We start from the raw sequence: 22,530 nt of genomic DNA, 5'->3' as shown, positions 1-22,530 counted from the left end.
TCACATGAGTAAAAATAACCACCATCTTTTAGATTATTGATCGTAATGCGTAAAAAGTCACCCAAAAACTGAATATAATTGAACGATTGTGTAAACGATAATGTTTAGAAGACAAAAAATAATCAATTTAAATTTATCTTATTTAATATTTATTTATTATAGAGTACATTAAATAAAATCAAGAATAGTAAGTTTTGTAGTTTTTGACTAACATTTTGTTTTTCAAAATTTTTTTATTATACAAAATATTTTAAAAAATTGTTAGTGCATTAAAATTAATCTGATAAATCAATTGTAAATACTTATGTAGATGCTTGTTGTGTGCAAAGGTATATATGTTCTAAGATTGAATTAGGACACGCATAGCATTTTTTCTTTCCAAAGATAAGATATGTAATTTTATATAATAAAACGGTTCTGTTAAGTAGACAACAAAAAATTTGAACAACATAAATAATGGATTGATTTTTTGGTCCATCAAGGATAAAAAAAATTCACCCCAATCAAATAACAAAACTTTTTTACCTTATCTTTTCAAATTTCTAACCATCCAACCCTGCTGCCTCTCCTGAAAATCCTATTAGCACGATTGTTATCCAACTAGTTTTTCATTGAATTTGCAACAAGAATAACCATCCCTTTTATATGTAAAATAAACATTCATCACTTTTATTTGTAATGTACAATAAGAACGACCATCCCTTTTGTATGTGAAATGAACATCCATCTCTTTTGTATAAAAGATAAAATATAATAATGGATTTGCAATAAGAACAACCATCTATGTAAAATGAATATCTGCAGGCAAATAAAACCTCTAATAAATACCTTGTCAGAAATTTGCGCCTTCACAATATTGCCATCTAAGTGAGTATAATGATCACTGATGTAGGAAAATTGGGCTATAGAATCTTCTTCACTGATTGAGGAATCAATTAACGAAACAAAAACTAACATATACAAACCCAAACACGTTAATAACAGTGTCTGGTGAAACAATGACGGCGATGAGCAGGATTACTCTACACGGCTATGTCAACATGGGCTGTGGAGAGATAGCGGTACGCGGTCAGGCTACGGCGGTATCGCCATGGGGGTGCGGTGGCGTCGACACAAGTTACAAGTGGGACAGCAACGTAGGGTGAGGCTGCGATTACAAGGTTTTCCGGCAGTTCCGAGGTTTTTGAATTGGCTGCGAAGTCCTACTACGGAGTCAAAATCGACTTGTCCCCTTTCAACGTGACTTCTCTTCCCTGCGCCGGAGAGTTTCTAAAGATGACCAAGGAATACTCCAAAGACAACCTCATACAAGACAGAAAAGATTCCTCTCTAGTTCTATTCTCGACACCATCATGGACACCATTACAACATTGAAATCCTGCCATTTGATATTTATGGCAAAGGAATTAGACATCGCGAACAGGTGTATTGATTAAGAATATGTTTAACTGTTAATTCTAATTTTTAAAATTTTAAAATTTAAAATTAAATAATTAATTAAAAATTTAATTTTTAATTCATCTTTTTTTAAATTATTGTTCACATTGTTTACAATCACTATTTTCTTATACTTTCTCTTTATTTTATTCTGGGATTTTTTTTCATTTATTTATTTTGGGATGTTTAATTCAAGGGATTAGTGGAAATGGATTTTCTCATTTTTTTAACAATTAAAAAAATAAAATATGATCTCTCACTATTAATTTTATAAATAAAATAAAAAAACATAAAAAAAAACAATAAAAAATTAAAAATTATACTTTATTCTCTTAATTTTTTTTAACAATTAAAAAAATTAATTCCCAGAATTAGTTAATTTTTGGGTGAGTATGAGAATGGAAAAGAAAAGAACCGGGTAATGGGATCGGTGGTCGTTTATAGTAGCTTCAACTTTCAATATTAAGGTTTGAATCAGTGGTCACAGTGCTGCTATTTATTCTTAGATCTGAAATTTATTTTGGGTATAATTTAAACCTTAAGTTGCTTACAAGACATGAAGTGAATAAAAAGTTTAGAAGTAAATTACCGACGCTTTAAACTTTATCCTTTGTCATGAGTGTGTCTTGAATCTTGAACCTCGAAAAAAAAAATCATAGTAGAAATTTGATTTTTACGTAATTTATGGGTTGTAAAAAAAATTATGTAAATAATTAATCATATATTATTATATTTAAAAAATAATTAATTTTTAAATTTAATTATTCTATTAGTTTTTATAATTTTATTAAATTTTTAATTAAATTTTTATATATTTTTTTCAGTTGAATCTTTATATTATTTTAAATTTTATAATTAGGTCTTTTTTATATTAAAAACGTTAAAATTAATCGAATATGTTTTTCAAAATATATGCAGTTAAAGATCTAATTTGATTTTTAATTATGAATATCTTTAATTTTTAAAGAAATATTCAGTTAATTCTATTATTTTTACACTAATAAAAATTTATTTATAAAATTAAAAATAATGTACGAACCTAATTGAAAGAAAAAATATAAAAAATCTAATTTTAAATTTGATAAAATTATAGAAACCAATAAAATAATTAAATTCTAATGATTTAAAAAATTGACCTATTTTAAATGAATAAAAATTTGCCCTCTTCTAGAGTTTTTTTTTTTTTGTTGTACTCTTTACAATAGAGTAATTATTATTATTATTATTATTATTATTATTATTATTATTATTATTATTATTATTATTATTATATTTTTTAAGCTTCAATTTTATTACAACAATGTCTGTTACTTTTAGTAGTGAGAGAAAGAGGAGAGACAAAGAACAAGAGGAGATAATTTAATATGATAGAAACTTGCTTCAAAAATCTTATTGAAAGATTATTAGCGGATAGAACTTTCAGCATTGATACGATTGAAAAGGATATTATATTCCAGTTCTTCTTTGTTAATGAGGTGGTCGTTATACGGGTTGAAAAGGGTGTGTCATAGCTATTCAAGAATTATATCTTGAACCTGAAACAGTGGAAGGAAGACATGTCAATAGAGAAAGAATTTGCACAAGTTTTAATCTGGATTCAAGTATGGAGTCTTCGAGGACACTGTAAAATGAAGAAATTAGGCTGGAAGAATAAAAGTGTATTGAAAAAATATTGAAATTAGTGAAGGACTCCAATACCCTTTCAAAGTCAAGTTCTTTTTGTGGAAATTGCATGATGGACTTCCTTCTCGTCAACGCCTGAAGCAGAGTATAAAGCATCTCAACGAACTGCCCGCGTTATCAATCTGTAGAAGAGTCGATGGTGCACTGTTTGGTCACTTGCCCCCATGCACTGAATGTGTGGAGTGTCTCCGGTCTAATAAGGTTGCTGTCGATTATTGAAGAAGATGAATTTTGGAGGTGGTGGCTGATGCTTGTTGATATAGTGAACAAAGGATCAGATGATGTTTGAAGACTCTCCTTTGGTGTAATTGTTCTTTTGCAAATATGAAAGGTAAAAAATCAACTCATTTTTTAGAGCAAAAATTCAACTCCAATAAGCATTTTTGAAGGCGCTGCTTTGTAAGAGGAATTTGCTATTAGAATTTTAAGACATTACAGCTCAATTGCTATGTTGTGTCATTATTAATGATTTTTTTTAGGAGATCCCTTTTTTTATGGTTCTGTGTAAAGTTTTTTTTATTATTCTTTTCATTTTTAATAAATTAGACAAAAAACAATTTCGAATCTAATTTAATGATTGTATAAAATTATTTATAGGTTAAATTCATTTTGCCAACCATAAAATTAGCATATATTTTATTAAATGGCTCCGTTAGATAGAAAATGAAAAATTACGATAACATTAAAAGTATTTATACGTAGTGTAAATATGTTTAATTACTAATTTTAAATTTTAAAATTTAAAATAAAATTATTAATTAAAAATTTAATTTTTAATTTTTAATTTATATTTTTTAAAATTTATTATTTATATTGTTTACAATCAACCTTATTTTCAATACTTTCTCATAATGAAAAGAATCAAAGAAGATATAAGAAGGGATCATAAAGTTAAATGTCAAAACAATAACAAGTAAAAAAGCATATATATTTTTTATAAATCTATATTTTTTTAAAGGTTTAATTACTCTGTTGATCTATATAATTTTACCAAATTTTTAATTAGGTTTCTATATTTTTTTTTCTTTCAATTAGGTCCTTATATTGCTTAATTTTGTAATTAAGTCATTCCTAGTGTAAAAAAAAATATTAGAGTTAATTGAATATTTCTTCGTAAATTGAAAATATTTATAATTAAAAATTTAATTAAATCTTTAAATGTATGTATTTTGATAAAAAGATTATGTTAATTTTAATATTTTTTACATGAAAAGAACGTAATTATAAAATTAAAAACAATATAAAAACCCAATTAAAAAAAGTATAAAAATCCAATTAAAATTTTGATAAAATTATAGAAATTAAGAGAATAATTAAACTTTTTTTTATTGAACCCAAACAGCAACTCTAAACATTAGAGTTACAATCTAGCTAATAAACATTTCGAGAGGGTACACAAAATAAATTTACATTAAATTAATTTTAGAAAGGAAAATGGAAGGATATCAGCATTCTCTTCCATCTTAACTTTTATATAATTCAATATTAATAAGCAATAAGTTTTTGAATTTTTTTTACTAATAATAAATTTAAGTTTAATATAAAAAACAGATTAATTAAACTCCTTTTATAAAAAGAAGTTAAACAATAAATACTTGTATTTAAAATAATTTTTAAATAAATTATTTTGTATTTAGTTTTTTAATCCTAAAAATACTTATTTTTAAAAAAAATAATAATTTTTAATAATAATTTTTTTTTAATTTTTTCATAAATACTTAAATAACTTTTTAAAATGTTATAATTTGATTTTAAAAATTGTACCAAATATTAATGTTATAATTTTTTATAAATTAAAAATAAAAAATTACTTATAGACCTATCCAAACTGGTATATATAAAGTTTAAGTACTGAAATCGTCCCTAAGGTTTGGGGTGAAAATCAAAATCATCCCCAACCTTTTTTTGTTATTAAAATCATTCCCAACGTTACAAAACGTTATAAAATTGTCCTTTTGTCCATAAATAAAATTTTTCAGACAATTTTGCCCTTAAACAAAAATTAAAAAGTCTATTCCCCTTCACCACTACCCTCTGTATTATCATCAACCCTCTGCATTATCATCACCATCACCATCGCTACACCATAACCATCAACAATTCAGCAACACCAACACCAACAGCAACAATCAAAATCAAATCAACAAAAATTTCAAATTAAACAATTCAGCAATCATCAACTATAATTTCATATCCAAAATTAGTAACAACATAAATTAAAAAATTTAAAAAAAAAGTATAAGATGAACAAGAACCCACCACCACCACCACCACCACCACCACCAGAACAACAAAACTCAAAACAGAACCCACCACCACCCCACTATCATTATCAACACCAGAACCCACCACCACCCCCACTTCAGAAAATCATAACTCAGAATAATCAACAAATTCACTTTGAACAATAATAAACAAATTCAGCAACAACAATATTCCAAATTTAAGGTAAATCACAAAAAATTAAATTATAGATATTCCATAACAAAAATTCAGTTCGAAAAAGAAGAAGAAGAAACCACAAAAAACCAAAAACCACAAGAAACCAGAAACCAGAAACCGACGAGGAACAGCGGTGGCGACGGCAGCGAAAAGAGGCGGCGTCCGTGAAGACCGGTTTAGTGTTTTATTTTTTAGTGTTTTTTATCTTTTAAAAATAAGATTTTATTGTTATATTTTTTTTCCGTAAAATCTAGAAAAATATAGAAACTCAAAATAAATAGATTTTAGGGGTGAGTTTGCGAGTTACAAGTAAAGGGAGAAGAAGGAAAAGAAAACATAGGCTTAAAAATTTTAAACATTATTATCTTTTTTACAAATTTAGAATACATAAATATTGGTTTGAAGAATCTATTTATATATTTTTACAAATTTTATGCTTGCTACAATATAACCTATTGATCTAATATTTTTTAATACAAGTAGTTAGAAATAAAATAGTAAATTTAATTAAAATCAAATGAAAATCTTTTAATTTGACAAAAAAAAAAAAGAAAAAAAAAACTTGAAAATGAGAGGCTTGGAAGGATTTGGACTTTTGGAGTGCTACTAAAACTTTCCAAAATCTTCACCTTTGCAAATAATAAACTCTTTAACTAAATTATTAACACTTTTTTTTATTTTTGATATTGGAAGAAACATGGAGTATAATAGAGTTATCAGGGTGAAGGGTGCTTTACGCAGATGTGACGACTGTAATAAAAAAATTAGATGGTCCGATTTAAAGCATAGTAATGAAACGGTCCGATTAGGGGCTGGAAAGGTACACAAATCGAATGGACTGATTTGCACCCCCAACCATGCGCCAAGCATGCATGTTGATTGCTGTCGAGTCTCTCTGCTTGTATACTCTCTAAACTGAATACCCATTCCCCAACTTTCACTTTCGTTCCAACTTTTGCTTTCATTCTCCAATCCCACCACTTTCACTTTCATTCTCCTCCATTGATAAAATGAAATTCGACCTTTGAAAAAAAAAATATTGGACCACTAACCTTTAACAATGTCAAGAAGAAGGAGAATAAAAGACGTCAATCGTCCGGAGCTCCACATTACTAATTATCTTGATCAATGATCATCTTAATTATGTAAGTTTTTATTTTAAAATATTTTAATTTAATTAAAATAATAGCTATAATGTTAGAGATTAGTAGTTTATTACAGTGATAATGTTAGAGATTAGTGTAGTATTAATTTTTAAATATTTTGATTTAACTAAAATAATAGTAATAATGTTAGAGATTAATTATTTATTATGGCGATAATATTAAAGATAAGTGTAATAATAATTTTTAAATATTTAATTTAATTAAAATAGTTTTAGGGATTAGTAGTAAATAATTATAGTGATAATATTAAAGATTAATGTAATAATAATTTTTATTAAGATTATGGTACAATGTATGATAATAAATTAATTTTTGTTATTAATAGATTGTAGTAATAATTGTTATTAGGTATGATAAAGAAATAAAATAATTAATATTAATTATTATTAATAAATTTATTGTAGTAATAATTCTTCTTAAGATTATTATACACGTGTGATAATAAATTAATTATTATAAGAATATAATAATAATCTTTATTAAGATTATATGTGTGATGATAAATAAATTAATTAGTATTAGTTGTTATTAGGAATAAATAAATTTATTGTAGTAATAATTTTTATTAAGAGTACGATAATAAAATTATTATAGTATAATATGGAAGAGATATAAAAATTATTGAATTAATTATTTTTATTATGAGTATAATATAGATATTTAATAAAGGATTAATGATTTATTAGTGTGTTATTAGAATAGAATAGTTACTTGAGATTGTTTGTTATGTTGGAAGTGTAAATATTAGAATATAATAGAATAGTTACTTAATTAATGTATTATTATTATTATTATTATTATTATTATTATTATTATTATTATTATTATTATTATTATTATTATTGTATGTTAATATGATCATGTTTTATTGGTTATTTGATTTTATTCTATTAAATTTAATTTGTTAATTAAATAAGGTTATATTTGTTTAATGTGGTCTATGAGTACATTTTGTAAGATTTATGGATGTTGTAATGTGACTACCATATACCGTCGGATTCGTACAATTAAATTGTGGAGGGACATTTACGACAGACAGGCTTTTATTATATTTCCTAGATTGGAATTGTCCAAGGTCAATCGACATTGGTTAATGCTCTGATCGAGAGATAGCGCCCTGAGACTCACATATTCCATTTTTCGGTTGGTGAATTTGCTATGACGCTGGAGGATGTGGCGATAATTCTTGGTCTTCCAACGAATGGTTTGCCAGTTCCAGGACCGACACTCAGTAATTATGAAGCATTAGAGGCTGAATGTTTGGATTAGTTTGGTGTTGCACCTAAGAAGATAAAGTGTAGAGGAAGCTTCATCAAGTTGGCGTGGTTTCGAGAATTGAAAGATCGTTTAGTGTTGGCTGACGATATTCAGATTCAGAGGTACGTGAAGTGCCACATAATGTTATTATTTGGGACTGTTATTTTTGGAGATAAGTCTGGGGTATGGGTGCAATGGAAGTTTCTGTCGTTACTGCGTAACTTTGTTAGGATCATACAATTTAGTTGGGAGATTGGCATGCCTGGTACATCTATATAGAGCGTTGTGTAGGACAACTCGTATCGATTGCAATGAGATTGATGGTCCACTAACACTTTTGCTTACTTGGGCTTGGATCCGTCTACCACATCTTGCGCTGATTCCTGGCAATCCTCGACTATTTTCGATTGCAAACAGATAAATTTAATTACTATCAGCTTTGTAAAACTGTAGTACGTTGTATTTTAAATTTAATTGATAAAAGTTAATTAACAAATTGTCTGATGTCAGGTGGTGTAACTAGGAGCGTGTTGATCGACCTTACAGATATCGTAGTCTTGCTCACTTTAGGAGGGTATTGGATGATTTGCAAGAAGGACAAGTATGTTGTAATAAATAAGTATCTGTATTTGTTTAGCCATATTAGTATTTGGTGTGTAAGCCTCACCCCACTCGTGTAAACGCTGATAACGCATCTCATACTCGCGAACCATCCTCGAATATCCTGTCAATAAAAAAATAAAGACCCACTATAAACAACGTTCATTATAACAACTGGATTTAAGAATAACTATAATAGTAACAACGATACCAATATTGACGATAAGCTTCTGTAGATATGGAGCCTTGAACTTTCTCAAGAAGTTAGACTCTATGTGTCTGATACAAAACATATGGAATGCTCTGGGAGGAGACCAAACTCTATTACTACAAGCAATAGCTGACCTAATGAAATCGTGCCGATCGGAGATAAGGCCCATACCATCACGTGTCACAACATATTGTCGCAAGTTACTAAAAAAAAAGTACCAAGCCTCAGATGTCTCTCCATCAACTATCGCAAATGCAATAGGCACGATGTTGTTATTGCCATCCTGTGAGACTGCAACCAACAAACAACCTTTATATTTTTCATACAAATGAGTTTCGTCTACCTGTACTATTGGCTTGCAATGTCTGAATGCTCTAATACAAGGGTAATAACTCCATAAAATTCGGTGTAGTACACGAATATTAGGAACCAAGTCAACCCCCTGATATGCAGGCATTGTTTCAAAATGAACGACTGCCGATGGCTCCTTGTGACACATGGCCTCAAATCATATGGGCAAAGTTTCGTATGAAGCTTTCCAACCTCCAAAAATTGACTCCAATACCTTTTGTTTTGCCAGCCATGTTTTGCGATAACTTATGGTATAGTTAAACTTCAACTATACTTCCGCAATCACTGATTTCACCTTTATAGATGGGTCAACTTCTACTAATGACTTTATGGCTTCTACAATTGTGTTGGAATCCAACTTCGAATGATCTTGAGAAATGGTGGCCCTAGTACAGGTGTGACTACCGTTGTACCTCCTTATCTCCCAGCAGTATTTTCTGGATATTTTGCTCACCCTAATCAGCCAATTACAACCTGCGCCGTACTAGGTACATTTAGCATAAAATGTCGTAGGTTCAGATTCAAGCACTCGATAATCTACACCTATACTGATGGTATAATCTTTCATCGTCTTAATTATTGCCTCCCTATAACTGAATTTCATTCCCACAATGAATTTACCATCTGTCATAACAGAAAGCTCTGCTGGAATCATGCCAAAAAATTTATATTTTGATAAAAATTCTCAAATACGTGTCGCATTAATAAAATCTATGATCCATAAATCAAGAATAAATCATTCAAAAATTAATAAAATTATCAAATGATGTTTAATAAGTTAATAATCACACAAGAATGCGAAATACTAAACTCTTCTACATACATGTTTACTTGATAATTAAGAATTAAATAATTAAAATTATATGCTATATTTTTTAATATTTACGATGCCTTAAATATTTTACCTATAAATTATAATTTAAAATTATTACATACCTGTATTTACATATTGATAAAACTCCGGTGCATGCATGGCTTCCAAATCCGACGATCGTATGAAAGTCAGCTCCTCAAATAGCTGCTGGTTTGCTAGTGTATTTGCCACATTCGCCACATTTATCGCCATAGCTTCGTCAGCTTGATCTTTGTCTACACCCGAATCAACCACCTCATAATTACTTCCAAACTCTTCCTCACTATCACTGTTGTAATCTTCCATTTCAATATCTCGGTCCGCCGCAGATTGCTCGAATTTAACATACAGTTCGATGAACGATATTCGAGACCGACTTTCTAGATACACTGAAAACATTTCTTGCATGCTCGCTTCATCGGTCACGTATTTCGTTTGAAATTGAACGAACCCACCAAATACAGATATAGAATATCTGTACAGAATACACGACACTCTCCTAGATATTTGAGAATCCATCTTCTCACAAATCACATCTTTTAATTCTTCAAATGATAGTGTGAATGGAATTATAATATCTAATGAATTTTCACACACAAATTTCACTCCTTCAGATGTTTGTAATAAAATTTGACCATGGTAATATATTTTTAACAACACTTTATCATCCATGATAATAGAAAAAAGAGAAAGAATAAAGACGAGCTTCAGAGATTTGAAGAGAAGAGTGTGAGAAGAAGAAGATAAACAGGATGGCTTGATATTTGGGTTGGTATATATAAAACTGAAATCGAACCGTCCGACCATTTATTTGCTGGTTCAAATTTTTTTTTGAAAACTAAAATTAGACCGTTCGATTAGCGGCACGGCCCTCCAAAAAATATTTTTTGCGAGAAATCGGTGGATCCGATTTCATAGCCCACCAAAAAACTCGTTCCGCACACCAGAAATCATTGGATCCGATTTCATATCCCATACAAAATGTTGTGTTGCACACTTAAAATTGCTGGGTCCAATTTTATTGGAGAAAAAAAAAATTGAACTCAGCGTGTGAGAAATTGGTGAGTTCGATTTCGAACGGTCTGATTTGTGTTCCCTCCATCTCTCAAAAATTAGACCGTTCAATTTTTTTCCGTCAACTAACTGCTGTCACAACAGTGTAAAACACTCCTTATATCCATAACTAGGTGCACCAAACTAGGTGTCATATCCAAAAAAATTAGCCAATTATTAAACCCTCCATTTTTTTTTTATGGAGGCCCTCCAAATCAAATATCAAATTCAATCAAATATCAAATTCTTTACCTCCTCTCCAAAACTCTCCAAATATATATACAATGATACAATTGATGAAAACGCACTTGTTTCTGCTGCTAGAATTTATTGTGTGCAGCAAGAATTTATTGTCACCACTGACGCACCAAATTAAACAACACACATGACGAAAATAAAACTAGAGAGAAACTAGCATTGATCTTCTTCACTTTCGCTGCTAGTAATACAAAACAAAAAGAAGAAAAACAAAAATAGAAACTACAACCATTATAAATTGAAAACACACTATCCTTTATTCTTCAACAGCTAACACTACTAGAGCACCATATCTCAAAAGAATAATATAGTAATATAACACCTTAGCTTCATGATCATAACAACAATGCACGTTATTATCATCATTATGAGAATGGTGATGATGGCAGTGCCCATAGAAGGAGGAGAAACTGGACGTGCGTTCTTTGTGTTTGGAGACTCGCTGGTTGACAGTGGAAACAACAATTACTTGCCAACTACTGCGCGCGCCGACACTCTTCCTTACGGCGTCGACTACCCTACTCATCACCCCACCGGTCGCTTCTCCAACGGCTTCAACCTCCCTGACCTCATTAGTAAGTTCACATACACACACTACTTTAATTTTATTAGTAGCTTCTTATTCAAGATAAAAAAATAAGGTAAATTCTAGCCTACCCTTCTTATAATAATATGTAATTTACCCTCTGTGACATGTCATCTTTTAATTGGTTGCTATGTTAACTATGGTTAAATTATTGATAATTAAATTATAGCCCAAAGTAGGTGATTATGTAATTAAATACCTCCAAATTTAATTTCAATGCCATCCAGAAATCCCATATCATCATCACCATCACCATCATCATCATCATCATCATTATTTTCATTTTCTTTTTCGTCTTCCCCTTCTACACTATCATCATAAAAAGCCATCATAATTGATTTCACGTTCTTAAATTTTAAGATTTTCTGAATTTTGCAAACGTAAACTTAGTCTCACCTGGGTTAGGTTCACCAAACAAAAGCAGTTTTTATAACTAAACACAAAGAACACAAAACACAGAACACGACCTTACTTGAACAGGATCTGTTCTATAGGCTCGTACATCTGTATCCTTGAGTTCTAAGAAGACTTTGGTTGAACTATGACCGTGAGGTCAGAGCGTGATTAATTGTTCCAAAGCGCATGCCATCTGAACGGTGGATCGTTCGCGCTACAATCTTGTGGTCGAGATGGTCTCACGGTGTTCTGACAGACTCAAATATTTTTTTCCTGGCCATTTAATTAGTTATTTTCTCTAAATACTTGTGTGTGTTTGGATTACAGTTTGCAAACGGGAGTTTGAATAAAATTAATTTTGCAAACTTAATTTTGATGAAAAGTAAGTTTGTATTAAGTGATTTATGTTTGGCAATATTTATATCAAAATGAATTATAGTAAAATAAATGTTGTTTGGATTACACTATTCAAAATCACTTTTAGATACAAAATTACTAAAATAGACATCAACTTAAATAATTTTTGTATATTATTTTAATTTAGATATTTGAATAGATGTTATTAATTAATTCTATAATAAAATTAATATTTATACACTAAGATAAAAATAATATATAAAAATTGGCAAAATATACTTTTAATTAAAACTAACAAAATATAAATTTTAGAGAGTACTAAAAATAATAAAAAAATTAAATATTTATTTTGGTAGTAATTGAAATAAATCAAAAAAAAATTATGATATTTTTTATACATTATATTTTTAGTACTCTTAGTACTCTTTTTTAGTATGTTATAATTTTTTATTATTATTATTTACAATTAATTTTTTGTTTAATTTACTTTATTAATAGGATCAATATATTATATTAAAAAAAATAAAAATAATACAAAAAAATTATAATTATAAAAGTGTATAATATCAAATAAATAATTAATAAAAAAATAGTAAATAATAGAAAAAGATAGTTCATATAAACAAAAATAATATAAATAATACAATAGTATGCATAAAGGATAAAATTGGTAAAAAATAAATAAAGATTGAGTATTGATGGCTAAAAGCCCGTTGGTGAAACGCAGAAGCTTAAAATTATTGCTTCTTGAAAACGTGGTTTTGAATGCAAAATCACTTCTGCGTTTATGAATCAGAGAGAAATGGAACTGGGGTAAATTGAATTTCTACACAATGATAAAAATATAACTTATATTTTTTAATGTTTATAAAAATTATATATTTATTTCTCTTATAAAAATATTTAATTACAAAATTACCCTACTTTAGTTAATATATTAACTCTTATTGAGTTAAATTAACTCAAACTAAAACTAAGCATCCAATTAAAGCATGTCACGTCACGAGGGGTAATTTACATGTTGAAATAGAGGGGGTTGGGTAGAACTCACCAAAAAATAAACTTCTGAAATAATATTCAAAATATAAGAACAACAGATATATAAGTCTAACAAAATGAATTAAATATTAAATAATATGTATTTTTCAAAGAATACAGAATTATATTTTGATTTTTTTTGAATAATTTAAAAAATAACATGTTCTTATTCTTAAAATTTGAGAAATTTATGTATAATACTTTTTTTGAATGACTGATTAAAAAAAAATAGAAATCAGGTTTTGTTCTAATTTTTTTCATGTTCTTTTCGAATAGTTATCTAAATATTTTCACAAAAATTAGTTTAAATATATAAATCATTTGCTAAACACAATTTATTTGCCACTTATAAAAAATATAATACTATTTTTATTTTTATTATGTTTTTGAATTTTTTGAATATTTATTTGTGTCTTTCGAAGTTATTTAATTTTTGTCAACAATATAAATATTATTTTAGTGTTTTACCAAAAAAAAATAATATAAAAAGTTTTCAAATAAAGTGTTTAAGCTAACTATCCTTTAATTTAATTTCTAGAAAAATTGAATAAATTTTTATCTAATTAAAAATATGAGAATATCTTTTACTATCTTAAAGTGTTAGACATCTAAATCCTTTTAGATATTTATTTATCTTCATATATTTTAAATAAAAATTTAGATATTTTGTTTTTTAAAAGATGAAAGATATTTTTATATTTTTAATTAATTAATAATTTATTTATTTCTGAAATAAAAAGTTAGAAACTTATTTGTTATTTTTAATTTTTAAATAAAATAAAAGTTTAGTTATAATCATTTAATATTTTAAAAACATTAGAAAAATAATGTGTATGTGTATGAATGTTTATATTTATTGGTACGTTGATTACTATAACTGTTTGGTATCTATAGCCATGCATGCTCTTGACGATATCATTTCAGTGGGGTCGTTAAACCGGTCGCCTCGATACGAGTAATTCTGACTCATTTAAGCCTACGAGTTCCAAACAGTTAAACTAGTTGATCTCATTATTTATCAAGTATTTACAGGTTCGCAAAAATAGAGAATTAAGCTTGTCATTTGTCAAATCAATTGGGAAAACTTGTTTTGTTAGGATTTTTATTCTTTTGTAGTAAAAAGAATGAATTTTTTTAATTAAAAAATAAAAAAGCACAAAATAAGTAGTTTTAGGTTTAAAAATATTAAATTTGTGGTCTATTTATAGATTTGGATAAGTTTTTGTTATTTTTTTTTCCATTTTTTAGCACAAAATAAGGTAGGAAATAGGCGGTTAGAACTTAAAAACATTCCTTAAATAGGATTGACTATTTTGATTGACCTATCTTGTCTCTCATTTTTACGATTCTAATTTTATAATAAAAATTTATCCATTTAAAATAAGTTGACGGATTAACTTCAAGAATTTATAGTATATTTTGATGCTCTATATTTCAGGAGCATTTTTTGGTGAAAAATATATTAAGGAGTTCTAAGTTTTAACATATAATTTTATATGTTCAATTCTAATTTTAGAATTTTCTAATGAGATTTATTATATTAATCTTTTAGTAAATAATTACACAAACATAAAGTTATGTATTTGAAATTTCTTAAATAAGTAATATTTATTTTTTATTTTTATTTTTTCAATTTTAATAGATTTATTAGTAAAAACTAATAAACTTATTAAATAAATACTTATTTGAGATTAAAATAAATTTAAAACGGGAATTTATTTAAAAAATTATTTCAGTTTCTAGGTTTATTTTTACCAATTGTAGCAATGACCCAGTTATAATTTTTCTTTTAAATTTAGTCTTTATTGTCAGTTTACATTTAATATTTAGAAAATTGATATATAAACTAATTGTTTTTTAAGGAAACTATTGGAATATCAAATGTTTTAGGCCACTCATGGAACACTTTAAAAGCTTCCCACAGATAGAATATTCCAGGCTGGACTTTCAAGCTGCAACTACTTTTGGTTTCTCCACCAAATCCAAAACTATCATGTTATATCATATTAGAAAAATTTTAAGTCGTATTCTAATAATTTTAATTATTTATTTTAATTATAAAAAAATAAATATAATATATATTAATTAAAATTATTAAAATATTGGTGTTTTAGATACGTTTAATTTTTTTTTATCATATTTTGCTACTAATGAAGGGATATAGCTCATGCATGCTAATGATTATTCAAAAATATTATTCGTATATTAAAATAAGTTACTAATATATTTGTGTATAAATATATATGTAATTTAATTTATTCTTAATAAATATTTATATTTTAACATATATTTTATAATAGTGATTGACTTTGGTAACTGATTTTAATATATACATAGCATAATCAATAATTATTTCATCGTCTTTTATTACTATCCATAAAGAATTGGAGTACCCATATTATCTTTTAAAATTCTCAACTATTCAACTTTCATATATAGATATTCTCAACTTTCTCTCAACATTGTTTTGTCAAGTATAATTTCCTAGGAGAGTGAATCTTTTCATTTTTTTATCATTTAGTAAAATATATCTTTTAGATTTTTATTATTTAATATTTTTATATTTTTTGTATCTTATTTAAAGACTATTTAAAGAGTATAAAATAAAAAATTATACTTTATCAAATTATTAAAAAAAATTTAGAGATTTCACATGTTTTCTCATATTATTTTTTCTTTTTTTTTACATATTTTTTTTTTGCTTCACTCAAAATCTGAAAAAATTTCAAGTGTACCAAATATATCGATATTTTAATAATTTTAATTGTTAATTTCAATTATATATAAATTAAAATCAACAGCTAAAATTATTAAAATATCGGTATTTCAAATGCATTTAAAAACTTTCTCTCAAAATATATATAGTAACAGTAACAGAGATCACTCTTTTTAAAAACAATTAAAAAAAATTAAGAAGATCCATTTTATAAGATTAACAGTTAAATTTGCGGCACATAGAGTCAATAAATCACCATCAGAGACAGAAATTCATATTCAATCTTCTTTCTAAGATAAAATTCGGAGAAACAATACCGTTAGAAATAAGAGACTAAATTAAAAAAAAATTGTATATTATTGAGTGTATTTAAGTTGTTTGAAATGATACAATATAAAAGCGTATTTATAGGTGCTATGTGAATCATAATAATAAAAACGTAATATTCTATAATAAATATTCAGATATACTAAATAATTCTAATGAATGCTAATTGATCCTAATATATTCTGACATCCGCCTCAAACTCAAGTTGTTGAAACTGATTGAAAACAACGAAATAAACAAAATGCATAAATTGATAGAACGGGTGCAGACGAAACTGCCGGAAAGAAGCGCAAATGGGACTGCCGCTGTCTGAATAAAGCGCAACTGTCTAAAGAAAGTGCAGACGGAACTGTCGCTGTCTGAAGGAAGTATAGACAGAATTGTCGGAAGGATGCGCAGACAGAACTGCCGCTATCTAAAAGAAGTGCAGACGGAATTGCCACTGTTTAAAGGAAGTGACAAAGTGCGAAACATTGACAAAAAAGGAAAAAATAATACAGAAGAAAAGTATGAAACATACGGTGATGATTTCACTAGAAAAAAAATAATCTATCCTCTTCAAAGAGTTTATTATGACTCTGATACCATATTAGAAATAGTAAGAGAGAGCGGTATAAAAAAGGATTGTGTGTATTCAATTTGTTGTCGAAATGATACAATATAAAATGATATTTGTAGGTTCTAAGAAAACTGTAATAATAAAAACGTAATTTTTTATAATAAATATTTAAATATATTAAATAATTCTAATAAATACTAATTGATATTAATATATTCTGATAATACAAATCATCAGTTCATTTATTTGATATATAAAATTTTTATTAATTGATTTTGTTATATCCCTAACCAAAGCCATTTTCAATTAAGATATCTATTATCTTCTAAAAATATTAAAAATACAAATGGAAATGATAGTAACAAGTAATAACTGATAAAATAATTGTTGTAGGCCAGCGTATTGGTTCCGAAGCAGCATTACCATACTTGAGCCCGGAAATGAGAGGACAAAACTTGTTGCTTGGTGCCAATTTTGCCTCCGCAGGAGTTGGAATCCTTAACGACACCGGTATCCAATTTGTAAGAATGATTAATATTGTTCTTTTTTCTAATCTATTTTATTAGTTAGTGGAAATTAAAGCATTCTCTTATCATTTTAATTTAAATATGAAAAAAGATAAACACAGACTCTAATAACTTCAAAAAATGTCGTAAATATTCTAAAATTTTTAAAAGTATAAATGGAACCTATATTCATGTAAAGTTAATAGTTAAAAATTATTAGAGAGTGATTTAGTCAAATTTATCAAATTATCTAATAATTTTTAAATATTAACTTTACACGAAGATAACTGTATATGAATTTTTACTTTTAACTAATATCAAAATTTATGTGGATGTGTTGTTTAACACATGCAGGAGGGGATATTAAGAATATACCAGCAGTTTGCATTGTTCCAACAATACCAAGAACGGTTAGGTTTTGAAGTAGGGGCAGAGGAGGCAGAGAGAATAGTGAATGGATCATTGATACTAATAACACTTGGTAGCAACGACTTTGTTAACAACTATTTCTATCCACCAAACTCTGCTAGGTCTCTCCAATTCACTATTCCCAAATTCTGCTCCTATGTTATCTCTGAGTACAGAAAAATCCTTATGGTAATTCTTCGACCCCTCCCTTTTATATTTGTGTTCTTGGCTTCTTGATATTCGTTGTCAGGAGAAAAAAGTCATGATTTTAAATTGTACGTGCAGTTAATCCTAGTTGTGATACCATATGGTTGTAGAGACTACAAAAATGGTTATATTTTAATTGAGATTAGAATATCAAAAGTTGCTATATTTGAGTTTAATTATGTAACATGACTGATAGTTTTATAGTCAATATATAATTGATAATAAGCAGAAAAAGAAAAAGCAAGAAATTAACTAGTTAAATATTTCTTTTTTTTTACAAAAGAACAAAACTTAAATTAAGGTTGTTAACTATATTAATAAGAGAATGTTAAGGGATCAATATTTTCTTTTTATGAATATTAGCTAACACGTAGCCACTACTCATTATCTTATTTTTTTATTAGGATTTATAGTTTAGAAATTAGTACTTAGAATTTAAAGTATTGGTGGAAAATAATAAATTTGAACAAATGGTTAAATTTGTTTTTTAAAGATAGTCTGTTCTCTATATTGTTTCTTGAATTTTTTTTAAAACTAAATTTATCTTTTAAAAATTTTAAGTTGATCAAATTAGTTCTTTTGGCACTTTTATTGATTATGTCGTTAGAATTCGCTGATATAGTACATTAAGGTAGCATTTGGTGGAGAGACAGAGATGGAAAGACTGAGACTGAGAGACAGATACTAAGAGACAGGGATTGAAATAAATCTCAGTATTATATTTGGTGCAAAATGGGAGACAGGAATTGAAACAAGAATGAAACTCTAATTTAATTTTTACAAAGGGTAAAATTGGAATTAATTAATTGAAATGAAAATATTTTAGGTATAAAATGTTATTAAAGTTTCAGTCTTCATCTCTAAAAATTTCAGTCCTCTGTGTCCCTACTTTTTGGAGATACTGAAATACTGAAATTTTAGAGATAGAGACAGAAATTTTAGTACCAGTCTCTGAACTAACAAACACAATACTGAGTCTCAACACATATTTGATAGTTTTAATTCATTGCTAAGATGATAAGTTTATGAAATTAGATCAAATCAAACATAAATGGAGAAATTTCAATACCTCAAAGTCCCTTAAGTTTGGAATTGATTTAAACTAATTGCATAAATTATCTTGTTAGAACTGCCAAGTGTGTGTGGTGGTCAGTGTTATGTGACTTAACGTGTTATATCAATAAATTTTGACATCGTCAGTAACAAAAATGATAGAAAGACTAATGTTACTAACTTAAAATTTTTGAATGACGAATTTAATTTTAAAAAAATCTTTTTGAAAATCTAAGTTGAAAATTCAAAAATTTTTGGGGGTAAATTTAATTATTTACTCTAATAAATTTGGTTAGTCATATAGTATTATTTTATTAGTAACTATTCATTTTTTTGTATGACTAGTAACTATTCATTTTAAAAATAAGAATAAGGAACTAACTTTTAATAAGTTAATATTAACTAATTTTTTTTATTATAAAATCACTTTTTTTATTACATTTTTGGACCAAAAAAGTCTATCAGTTATTTTTTTTAGTTATAACAAAAGTGTTATATACATATAAAAAATAATTATTATGTATTTATGTATAAATATATATTATTTAATTTATTTTAACATATATTTTATTATATTTTATATTAACAACTAATTTAATAATTAATATTTTGAGCATATGTAATATGGTTATAGTTATAATTAATTAATGTGTGGGAAAAAGTATTTGTCTTTTTTCACGAATGCAAAAAATTTGTCTCAGCCATAGTTGTCAGAACCGAATCATAATCGAATCAATCAAACTATTGGTTCACTGATTTATTAATTCAATTGATGAGTTAATGGTCGAATTGACAGAATCAGTCCCACGTAAATAAAAAATATAAAATAGTCAAAAATCTAAAATTAAAATTTAAAATACATATATTTACTAATATTTTAAAACAATTAAGTTTTAATAAATTATAATTAACAAATTATAATTTAGTTATTATTGAATAAGTATATAAAATTTTAGTATTTTTTATAATAATTTTTTAATTTTATTTTTACATTAAAGTAATTATTTTTTATTTTAATAACTAATTAATTAATTTATATTTATTATATTGTTATATACTATATGTATTTATTGAAAAATAATATTAATAAATATCATATAATCATAAAAAAATAATTATTGTAATTAATAAAATATTTAATATTTTTATTTATATATATTTAATAACATTTATATTAATAATTATGAATAATAAAAATATGATTAATTTAAATATAAGTGAATATAAAATTAAAATAATATTAAAAAAATATTATATATTTTTACTCTATAAATAATAATTAACATATCAAATAATAAGTAACAATATAGTTTAGTGGTAAGAAAAGTATACGATACAAAAAAGATTTAGATTTAGATCATATTTTCATTAATTTTAAATTTTTTTTAGTTTGATTGGACCGATTTCTATCTATTTTTACTGGTTTTGACCAATTTTTACCAATTTTTATCTTTAAACCATTCTAAAACTAGACCAAACCAATAACATTTCACTAATTTTTGGATTGAACCGATAAATCTATCCAATACTTATAACTATGGTCTCAGTAGAATTGAAAGATGAAAAAGAATTGAAACATGATTCAATTTTTAAATTTTTGGTTTCTTGGTGATTGTGCAGAGGTTATATGAGTTGGGAGGAAGAAAAGTGCTTGTGACAGGAACTGGCCCATTGGGCTGCATTCCTTCACAGCTTGCAGAGAGAAGCATAAATGGAGATTGTGTGTCACAGATTCAAGAAGCTTCACAAATTTTCAACCAGCTTCTAATTAAAATGACCACAGAACTCAACAACCAACTAACCTCACCGGTTTTTATTGTTGTCAATGCCTTCCGAATTAACATGGAATTCATCAATCACCCTCAAAGATTTGGTCTCTCTCTTATTTTTGCTTCCCAACTTTCGCTTTTTTTTAAATAAATAAATAAGGAAAAAAGTTGAAATATTTACCTTCCAATTATTTCTTAATCACAAGTTAAATGAAAGTGTCTCAAATCAGAAGTTACTAAACATGTGTTTGTTTGGGCTTGAAAATATACTGAGATATTACATGATCAAATTATTTTAATAAAGTTTAATTAAATTGATCAAATAGTTGAATAATTGTTACAAAAAAATTTAGTTAAAGAAAAAAGAAGAGAATGATAAGAGACATAAAAAAAACTTAGTTGGAGTTAAACTTTATTATAAAAATAATTTATTCACTTAGTATCTTTTGAATATATATATATATATATATATATATATATATATATATATATATATATATATATATATATATATATATATATGGATTTTTTTAGATTTTAATTTAAATTACTCTTTTTAACTTATATAATCAAAAAGAAAAAAAAATGATTATCTCATTCCCATTTTTTATAACGCTACTCTGCATAAGATTTTTTACTTTGTATATGTATGCATGAATTTGTAGAAAAAAAACAACGACATTATTAAAATAAGAGTCACAATATCCATTTTCTTAAAAATACTGGAATATTTTTTAAAGTTTTAATTTTTTTTTCAATTTACTTAAATACTTCTATAAATATCTTCTTTTCCTTATTATGCTAATCTTTCAAATGTTTGTGATGAAGCAGGTTTTGTTTCATCAAAGATTGCATGTTGTGGGCAAGGTCGTTTCAATGGAATAGAAGGATGCACCTCCTTCTCAAGCCTATGCTCAAACCGTGATCTTTATGTATTTTGGGATTCTTTTCACCCATCTCAACATGCTTGGGAGATTCTCGCGAATTACATCTTCAATGGAACCACTAATTATATGAGCCCTATGAACCTTACTACCATCTTGGCCATGGACTCCAACTTCTATTAATCAATATTATATATATATATATATATATATAAAACAGTAGTCTTAAATAGATTGTTTGATCTTTTAAAAATGTGTGTGCGTTTTGTTTATTTTAGTTTTGCAATTGTTTTTTTGTTTTATTTTCTATAAGCCACTTTTTTTTTGGTCTCTACGGGTCAGTTACGTACTCTATTAAAAAATATTTTAGAACTCAAACCATAAATTGTTTTTTAGCTAATACTAAAATTTAC

At 26.5% G+C, this 22,530-nt stretch overlaps 1 protein-coding gene and 1 pseudogene across 1 annotated transcript; both read left to right on the top strand.

The window, feature by feature from the left end:
* The first annotated feature begins 8,488 nt into the window (after nucleotides 1–8,488).
* Nucleotides 8,489–22,300, top strand: LOC130962750 (GDSL esterase/lipase At4g28780-like). Its single transcript, XM_057888920.1, has 7 exons — nucleotides 8,489–8,586; nucleotides 8,822–9,081; nucleotides 11,701–11,886; nucleotides 17,684–17,811; nucleotides 18,151–18,393; nucleotides 21,085–21,337; nucleotides 22,065–22,300. The coding sequence occupies exons 1-7, from the start codon at nucleotides 8,489–8,491 to the stop codon at nucleotides 22,298–22,300; spliced, it is 1,404 nt and encodes a 467-aa protein (XP_057744903.1).
* On the top strand, nucleotides 12,360–12,552 carry LOC130964701 (small nucleolar RNA U3; annotated as a pseudogene).
* Nucleotides 22,301–22,530: the final 230 nt, after the last annotated feature.

The sequence above is a fragment of the Arachis stenosperma genome, chromosome 2 (genome assembly GCF_014773155.1).
Source record: "Arachis stenosperma cultivar V10309 chromosome 2, arast.V10309.gnm1.PFL2, whole genome shotgun sequence".
NCBI lineage: Eukaryota > Viridiplantae > Streptophyta > Magnoliopsida > Fabales > Fabaceae > Arachis > Arachis stenosperma.
This window is presented reverse-complemented; position numbering and strand designations above follow the sequence as displayed.